The sequence below is a fragment of the Panicum virgatum genome, chromosome 6N (genome assembly GCF_016808335.1).
Source record: "Panicum virgatum strain AP13 chromosome 6N, P.virgatum_v5, whole genome shotgun sequence".
Taxonomy (NCBI): Eukaryota; Viridiplantae; Streptophyta; class Magnoliopsida; order Poales; family Poaceae; genus Panicum; species Panicum virgatum.
In genome coordinates this window covers 6,441,049-6,450,050 of record NC_053150.1, presented here as the reverse complement: position 1 = coordinate 6,450,050, position 9,002 = coordinate 6,441,049, and the positions used below count along the sequence as shown (strand labels likewise).

The following is a 9,002-nucleotide window of genomic DNA, read 5'->3' as shown; positions in this document are numbered from 1 at the left end:
TGACTCGCACGCAAACCTAAACCTGTACTCCTATAGATTACTCATCATCATCAGTTCATCACCATTCACCATTCACCAACACCAACAAACTGATGGGCCCTACTTATCTTAACCATGCATCATTACGCATTGCTAATGAGCTACCTGCTTTTTCTCAGTGCCAAGCATCTTTCAAGCTAGCTCACCTTTTCGTCTCCAAAAAAAAAGCAGCTGAAAAATGAGAAGGAAAAAAAAAAGGCAGTTGGTGAGGTGGTTGGTGAAGCCTCCGGCCCCATATAACCCCTCTCACCTCCCGGCCTCCTTCCCAGCACTGGCGCACGCCACTTGCCTGTTGCCTCTCGATCGGTCTCGGCAGCTCAACGCCGGCAAGAAGCCCCCCTAGCTCGCCGCCGGCAGCTCCACCACTCGAGCAGGCTGCAGCCAGCCATGGGCTCCACCGCCACCGACGTGGCCGCGGCCGCGGACGAGGAGGCGTGCATGTACGCGCTGCAGCTGGCGTCGTCGTCCATCCTGCCGATGACGCTCAAGAACGCCATCGAGCTGGGCCTGCTGGAGGTGCTCCAGAAGGACCCCGCGGCGGCGCTGGCGCCGGAGGAGGTGGTGGCGCGGCTGCCCGTGGCGCCCACTAACCCCGACGCGGCGACCATGGTCGACCGCATCCTGCGCCTGCTCGCCTCCTACGACGTCGTCCGGTGCCAGATGGAGGAGGGCAAGGACGGCAAGTACTCGCGCCGCTACGCCGCCGCGCCCGTCTGCAAGTGGCTCACCCCCAACGAGGACGGCGTCTCCATGGCCGCCCTCGCGCTCATGAACCAGGACAAGGTCCTCATGGAGAGCTGGTGAGTGAGTCTTCTACCATCAATAATTGTTGTTTCTGCATGAGCTGATCATCAATTAGTACTGTTTTGTTTTTTTTTCTTCACTGAACTTAACACGGTGGAGTGGTTGTAGATTGCAAGTAGTAGGAGAAGCTTGCAGCATACTTAGGTTATCCATAATGTTTCTCTAAATAGTAAATACAAAAATATTTTCTGAAAAAAATGGGGAAAAAGTAGGAGAGAAAAGTAAGCAAGCAGCAAAGTTGTGTCCATCCTCCATCGGGTGAGACTTTCGTGAACCTTGGAGAAGGAACATAGACAGCTCCCTTTCTAGATTCGCATCCGGAGCCGTCGACACTGGATGGACGGCTCAGATTTCGCAAGAAATCCTCCCAATTCTACCACGAGGATTGTAAAATGGCCCGTGCTGATCTGGACTGAGCCTCCGGCCACCAACTGGAGGTGAATCTTCAGGGTTCTGGTGGCAGCCGAATAGTTTGGTGTGCGTGTGTGTGTGTGTGTGTGTGTGTGTGTGTGTGTGTGTGTGTGTGTGTGTGTGTGTGTGTGTGTGTGTGTGTGTGTGTGTGAACAGGCCTACAGGGTGTACTAGAAAATATGGACAACAGGCCACTGACTAGTATTTGGCAGTTGTCATGCTGGCTGATGCTGATAGATTCTTGCCCTGTTCCTTCTGGAACTTGGTCAGGCATCAGTAGCAGTACTCTCTGTTTGGCAAATTTTGACCAATTTTAAATGTTCACACTGTTTCCTACCGATCAGTGGCTTCAGACAGTTTAGGACTCTGCATACCTGTTTGTTTCATACCAATTTTAGCCATTGCTGTAGATAGAACACTGCTGCATGTTCTACAAGTAGCAGTTACTAGCGCTATATGCATGCCTTATTCAGTTCAGTACATACTGATCTGTAACCAACAGTGCAAATTGTTGATGGATGTCAGGTACTACCTCAAGGACGCCGTGCTGGAGGGCGGCATCCCGTTCAACAAGGCGTACGGCATGACGGCGTTCGAGTACCACGGCACGGACCCGCGCTTCAACCGCGTGTTCAACGAGGGCATGAAGAACCACTCGGTGATCATCACCAAGAAGCTGCTCGAGTTCTACACCGGCTTCGAGGGCGTCGGCACCCTGGTCGACGTCGGCGGCGGCATCGGCGCCACCCTGCACGCCATCACCTCCCACTACCCGCGGATCAAGGGGGTCAACTTCGACCTGCCCCATGTGATCTCCGAGGCGCCGCCGTTCCCCGGCGTGCAGCACGTCGGCGGCGACATGTTCAAGGCCGTGCCCGCCGGCGACGCCATCCTCATGAAGTGGATCCTCCACGACTGGAGCGACGCCCACTGCGCGGTGATCCTCAAGAACTGCTACGACGCGCTCCCCGCCGGCGGCAAGGTGATCATCGTCGAGTGCATCCTGCCGGTGAACCCGGAGGCGACGCCCAAGGCGCAGGGCGTGTTCCACGTCGACCTCATCATGCTCGCGCACAACCCCGGCGGCAAGGAGCGCTACGAGAGGGAGTTCGAGGAGCTCGCCAAGGGCGCCGGCTTCACCGGGTTCAAGGCCACCTACATCTACGCCAACGCATGGGCCATCGAGTTCACCAAGTAGATCTCTGAAGCTGCTTCCTCGTGCTGTTGTCGCGCATGTGCTTTCGCTTAATTTGCTTTCTTCTTCTTCATCATCATCATCCTACTGGCCTGCCTGCCTCCATGTCCATGGCCACCATCGATCTTGTTCTGGATTCCAAACAAACTCTAATGGTTGTATGTGTTGAGATGTCTCTACCATGTACCATTAATAACAGCCAAGGTACTCTTATATATATACATACATACTTAATATGATGACATACATGATGATTCCTCTACTCTGCTTTGGTGAATTGACTCATGTTCTGAAAAAAAGAAAAGGGGAAGAAACATCTTTTTTTTTTTAATGCCGGCAGTGGATATGTGGGCTGCAAAAGCAGTTTGTCTTATTGGGCCCTTAGGTCCCTGCAAGCTTTCTGGCCCAGTTTCATCGACAGACCTAGTGGGCCGGGCCCGTTTATATAGGCTCGGGCTCGCTCATCTTCTCGCCAGCAAAAGACAAGACTCCTTTTTGTGAAGCTAACAAAAGAGTACATCTGGTACCAGGAAAAATAGAATAGCAGGCCTTTTTTTTCAGAAAATCAAAAATTATTGCGACATTCGAATGGAGCAGTTTCGCAGCCAGCAATGGTCGGCGCCGTCAGCATTTTCCAGCAGCACTACTGCGCGTAGCAGCAGCAGCAGTCGCCATTGCCGCCGCCTTGCCCGGCGGAGGGTGCCCGCAGCGCGCGTCAGGGTTGGGGTACCCCTGCGCCCGGCAGACCTGATTGCACGCCTCAATCTCACATGGCTTACCCTCCTGCGAGGGGAAGCTGTTGACAGCCAAATTTGGCACTTATCGAGGCTGACCGGTCTGATCAGTCGGGTCAACCGGTCAGACCGGTCTGGTCTGTACAGTCCCAGTAGAATTAGATTTTTTATAAAGAGTTCTTATGTAATCCTACTCGTGAAGGGGTACGTCTTCTCCGGCCTATAAATATAAAGGCTAAGACCGATTGAGTTATTCCCAATCGAATCAATACAAAAATCGCATTACTTTTTATCTCTCAAATCCTAGTCTTTTCCAACCCTAGATTGCTTTCTTCCTTCGTCTCGACGGCGTTTGAAGACGTTCTGAGTGACCTGCCGACCTCAGAGCAACCCTATGTTCACGAGCTCCGACGGGGTCCCTCCCGAGCTCGCTGTTCTAGGTTTCCGGCGACGCCTTGCTTGCACCGGTCAGACCGGTCGGCGGCACCGGTCAGACCGGTCTACCCAAGGTTTCGCTGGTGTTGATCGTTTTGACGATCGTCCGCGCGTTCTAGCGCATTCGAGTGTGTTGGTGCGATTCTGCGTCAACATACTTTTTGGCGACTCCGTTGGGGAACAGATTAATCTGGTTTTTTAAAACTGATCTAATCTAACTTCTCTGGAAAGATGTGTACTCATGGTGAAATTCACAACGACAACGTCATCAAGGCGACCATGGAGGAACTCACTGAAGACGAGCGCAGGGCCTACCTCATCGCTGAAGAGCACCTGAAAGAGCAGTTCCTTCAAGGATTCAAGAAGGAGCGAGGAGGCCTATTCAAGAGGGTCGGGGAGTTCGTGATGCCATCATTCAAGCTGAACCAAGACAAGGTTGAGGTACTTCCTAATGATCCATCTGAATTAGTCAAGTAATTCTCTCTTATGGTAGATTCGAAAATATCCGCCGCGCAAGTAGCTGCAGGAGAGAGTTTTGCTGGGCTCAATGATCAGATTGAGGCACTTAAAAAGGGCAAAAGTGTCGAGGGTGGCACTTATATTCCAGAAGCGAATTCGGCTGGCACATCTGCTACCCAGGATCAATTCTTTGGGATGCCGCCGAACTCGTTTCCAGAGCAAACACCGTTGCCATCTATTGTCCACGCGCCACCGGTCCCACCGGTCTCCTCGACCGGTCAGACCGGTGCGGGCGGTCAGACCGGTTACACAACCGGTCAGACCAGTCCGACGGGACAGTGTCTAGTGCCCTCTGCACCGCACGCTTCTATTCCCGATTCGGTCGTCCCTAGCCGAATCAATGAGATAGTGATGCATGTCGGGCCTCATACTACATCACAGCAGGGATCTGGACCTCACCGAGCGCCGATTCCTAACACAAACATGACTTACACCGGTCCTACCACGCAACGTGTCTCGGCCTCTTCGCATGCATCGGCCAGCGGTACTTATCAGGCCGATTTCAACAGGTTTAAGGAGGATTTGGCCGGTGTACTTAAATCTAAACTTGGGATTGATATGGGTGGGTCGTGTTTATATCAAAAGCCGTATCCTCCAGAGTTTGATTTCGTTTCATATCCTGCTGGTTGGCGCGTTCCCGAGTTTGTGAAATTTAATGGTAAAGATTCTCGTACGACTTGGGAGCATGTTAGCCAATATGTCTTGCAATTGGGAGAAGCGGGTCTTAACGATGCTTTGCGTGTTCGCTTATTTTCTTTATCTTTGACCGGAACCGCTTTCTCTTGGTTTTCCTCGCTTGCGCCGGGATCGATTTTAAATTGAAATCAATTAGAGCGCAAATTTCATGATCACTTCTTTAGTGGGGAAGCCGAAGTTAGATTGCTAGACATAACATCGGTTAGATAAAACCGAGATGAATCGGTTTTGGATTATTTCCAGAGGTTTAAAGCTTTGAAAAACCGTTGTTTCAATCCGTTTCTTTCGGAAAAAGATTTGGCGGATTTGGCATTTAATGGCTTGCATTCTTATTTGAAAGAGAAACTTGAAGGTTTTGATTTCATTACGGTTAATTATTTGCAAATACGAGCTGTTGGTGTCGAATTTAAGTGTAAAAATTCTAAAGATTCCTTTAAGCCTCATCGGTCTAACACGCGTGTTGTTGAGAATGATTCCGACTGTTCGGACGATGAGGAAAAGGGAGTGTACGCCGCTGAATTTATTTGGCCATCAAAGGACAAACTTTCTATGTGTCCTTCGCTTAAGCCGGTTCAAAAGAATCGGCAAAATGAGATGAAATTTACTTTTGATGTTCCCAAGTGCGATAGGATTTTTGATGAATTACTTAAACATGGAAACATTCGTTTGTCTCATGCTATACCATCGCCGGAAGAACTAAAAAGGCATGCATATTGTAAGTGGCATAATTCTTTCTCACATGCTACTAATGATTGTAATGTTTTCCTTCGACAGATCCAATCGGCTGTAGATGAAAGACGATTAGTGCTTTCTGAGATGCAAGTAGACAAGACTCCCTTTCCTGTCCATACTTTGGAACTGAATAATCCAAAGGTTCTCCTTCGGCCGGAGCAAGCCGAAGGGGCTCAAGGGAAGAATGTGGTGATTGGAGATCCGAGGTCGATGAATGTAAATGGCAAGATTCTGGCCCGAAAAGTCATTGCTGAGAAGACTCCTCATGGGAAGCCGACTTTGAGGATTTTTGTTAATGCTCCTAAGCCCGGGGGGCAAGCGAGTTCCTCCAGTCAGCCTGCTGTCCAGGCGCAACCGGTCAGACCGGGTACAACGACCGGTCAGACCGGCCCAGGGAGCAGCCTCGAACTTTCAAGCCAAAACGTCCAAAAAAGGGTACTTGGAAAACAAATGTGCCAAAACTGCAGGGTAAACGTACAAATCAGGGACCTACCTTTGGGCAGTTACTGAACAAGTACACTAAGGCCGTTCAACAAGATCGGCCATTAAAAAAGAGACTTCATTCACCACCGTGTCGGGGCAATGCTTCGCCTCCAAGGAGGGAATTCATCAGGCGCAGGAGTGATTATCCTCAGTTTCCTCCACAGAAAGTGTATGCTACTATGCCTTGGTCCCCACCGGCATCAAATACAGTTAATCCGGTGTGGGAACATGAGGGGATTTGGCTCCAGTGCTTTCCAATGCCATATCCACCACCATATCAGAGGGAGGAAAGATTAAGGACGCCAGTACACAACCGATTGGGAGCACACCAATCTGGTCCAGCTCAGCAGGCGCCACCGGTCAGACCGGTCCCCTATGACCTGTCAGACCGGTCCCCTATGACCTGTCAGACCGGTCTCAGCAGAGACCGGCGCGATTTGTTCCTCCGCAGGTTGAATACCACGTGAAGGAAAAGAAGTTAGAGGTGCAATCAGAAGCTACTCTAGAGAAAGCTAAAACCGATACTGTTGTTCAGATCGGCGAGATTAAAGTGGTTGTGCAAGATAAGGGTAAGGAGCCGATGGTGTTGATAAATCGGCTACTTTTTCTGCTCCTCCTGTCCAGAGACCTTTTACTGCTAACAATCATGAGGCTGGTGGCAGCAAGGTGGCAGACAAATACCATCAACTCCGTTGGTGTCCTGAGGGATTGACGCATACCCAGAAGAGGAAGCTCCAACGTCTTCGCAATAAGGAAAAGAGGGAGCAGGAGGCAGAGAAGGCGAGGGATGAGTACTTCAACAAGTACAGGCCCATGATTCCTCAAGGCAAAGTATGGCAGGCCAAGATGATTGACCAGCCATCAGAAGAACCGGTCAAACCGACCACGGCAACCGGTCAGACCAGTTCTCTCGACCGGTCAGACCGCCCTGAGCCACTGTTCAGACAGGTTGAGCCCAGTGCAGAGAGTACAGCCGAATCAGCGGTGCCTGTTTTGGTTTCTCGAGTTGATGAAGTGGAACCAGCTCCTCCAGTAACGGAAGAAGAAGAACTGGTGGATTATGAGGCGTCCCCGGAGCGCAATAATTTGGAGATCAACATTGTGCATATGTCTTCGGATTATCTCATAATTCCTGAAGAGGAGGTGGCTCATCTTCAATTTGGGCCTCGTGATGCTGTGTTCCAGAAGCCCAAGGAATCGGATAACCATTTGAAAGCTCTCTACATGAGGGGACATCTTAATGGAAAGTCGATTTCTCGCATGTTAGTGGATGGTGGGGCTATTGTAAATCTTATGCCCTACTTATTGTATAAAAAGCTTGGCAGGAAAGATGAGGAGCTGATCAAGACCAACATGACGGTTAGCGGTGTAGGTGGAGGTGATCCCATTGGTGCCAAGGGAGTTGCGTCCATGGAGTTGACCGTTGGAAGTAAGACACTTGCCACAGCCTTCTTCATCTCGAAAGTGCAAGGTAACATCAGTTTAATACTTGAGCGTGATTGGATTCATGCCAATCAATGTGTTCTGTCTACCTTGCATCAATTTCTTATTCAGTGGATCGGTGATGAGGTTGAGATAGTGCCTGGTGACACTTCTTCCTTCATAGCTACCGCCGATTCCAATTCCATTGGTGCCAATGACAACATCAAGTGCTTATCGGGCTTGGATCTGTCCGATTATGAGCTTATCAGTTGCACCAAGGAGGGTTTCGTTCCTGCAACTCTAAAGCCGATGGAAAATTGGCTGAATCACTTAATGTTGTAAAGATGAGTCCAGCAGGCGACTCAGGTGCAACCGGTCAGACCGGGTCCCACGACCGGTCAGACCGGTCCTCTTCGGATCGGCCATCAGAGCCGACCGGTCGGACCGGTGGGTCAGATCGGTCCAATGCAGAGTGGCTCCAGCAACGCATTGAGCACTATCGGGCGCATACGAACGATATGTGTGAAACTATTAAAGAATCAGAAGACATGGACAAGCTGGGCAAAGGTTTTATGTCGGCTGATCTTTTAGAAAAGGTAGATCTAGGTGATGGTACTATTCCTAAGCCGACTTTTGTAAACAAGAATTTATCGGTTGAGTTTAAAGCCGATTTGATAAAGTTATTAAAAGAATATATCGATTGTTTTGCTTGGGAGTATTTTGAAATGCCGGGATTGAGTCGCGATCTTGTTGAACATCGCTTACCAATCAAAGCCGGTTTTAAACCTTATAAACAACCGGCTAGATGTTTCAATCCTAGTATTTATGACCGAATTAAAGAGGAGATTAATCAATTATTAGATGCTGGTTTTATTCGGTCTTTTCGTTATGCGGATTGGATCTCTAATATTGTGCCCATTGAAAAGAAAGATTCGGGCAAGATTCGTGTTTGCATTGATTTTAGAGATCTCTATAAAACTACTCCCAAGGATGAATATCCTATGCCTATAGCCGATATTCTAATTAATGAAGCATCGGGACATCGTGTTATTAGCTTTATTGATGGTAACGTGGGTTATAATCAAATATTCATGGCCGAGGAAGATACGTCTAAAACGGCCTTTGTGTGTCCCGGATTTGTTGGTTTGTTTGAGTGGGTGGTTATGACTTTTGGCTTAAAGAACGCCGGTGCAACTTATCAGAGGGCTATGAATTTAATCTTCCATGATTTGCTTGGTGTTATCTTGGAAGTGTACATTGATAATATTGTTATTAAATCGTCCAGTTTGGAGTCCCATTTAGCCGATTTAAGACTTGCTCTTGAAAGGATGCGTCGGTATGGTTTGAAGATTAATCCACTCAAATGTGCTTTTGGAGTATCGGCGGGAAAATTCCTTGGTTTCATCATTCATGAGAAGGGCATAGAGATTGATCCTAAAAGAATTGAAGCTATGAGGAAAGTTGAGGCTCCTACTTGCAAGAAAGACTTGCAAAAATTTCTGGGCAAGGTGAATTATTTGAGAAGATTTATT

General features: G+C 49.1%; 1 protein-coding gene across 1 annotated transcript; it reads left to right on the top strand.

Annotated features, from left to right (window-relative positions):
- The first annotated feature begins 301 nt into the window (after positions 1-301).
- Positions 302-2,708, top strand: LOC120680242 (caffeic acid 3-O-methyltransferase). Its single transcript, XM_039961848.1, has 2 exons — positions 302-839; positions 1,780-2,708. The coding sequence occupies exons 1-2, from the start codon at positions 427-429 to the stop codon at positions 2,450-2,452; spliced, it is 1,086 nt and encodes a 361-aa protein (XP_039817782.1). The 5' UTR covers positions 302-426; the 3' UTR covers positions 2,453-2,708.
- Positions 2,709-9,002: the final 6,294 nt, after the last annotated feature.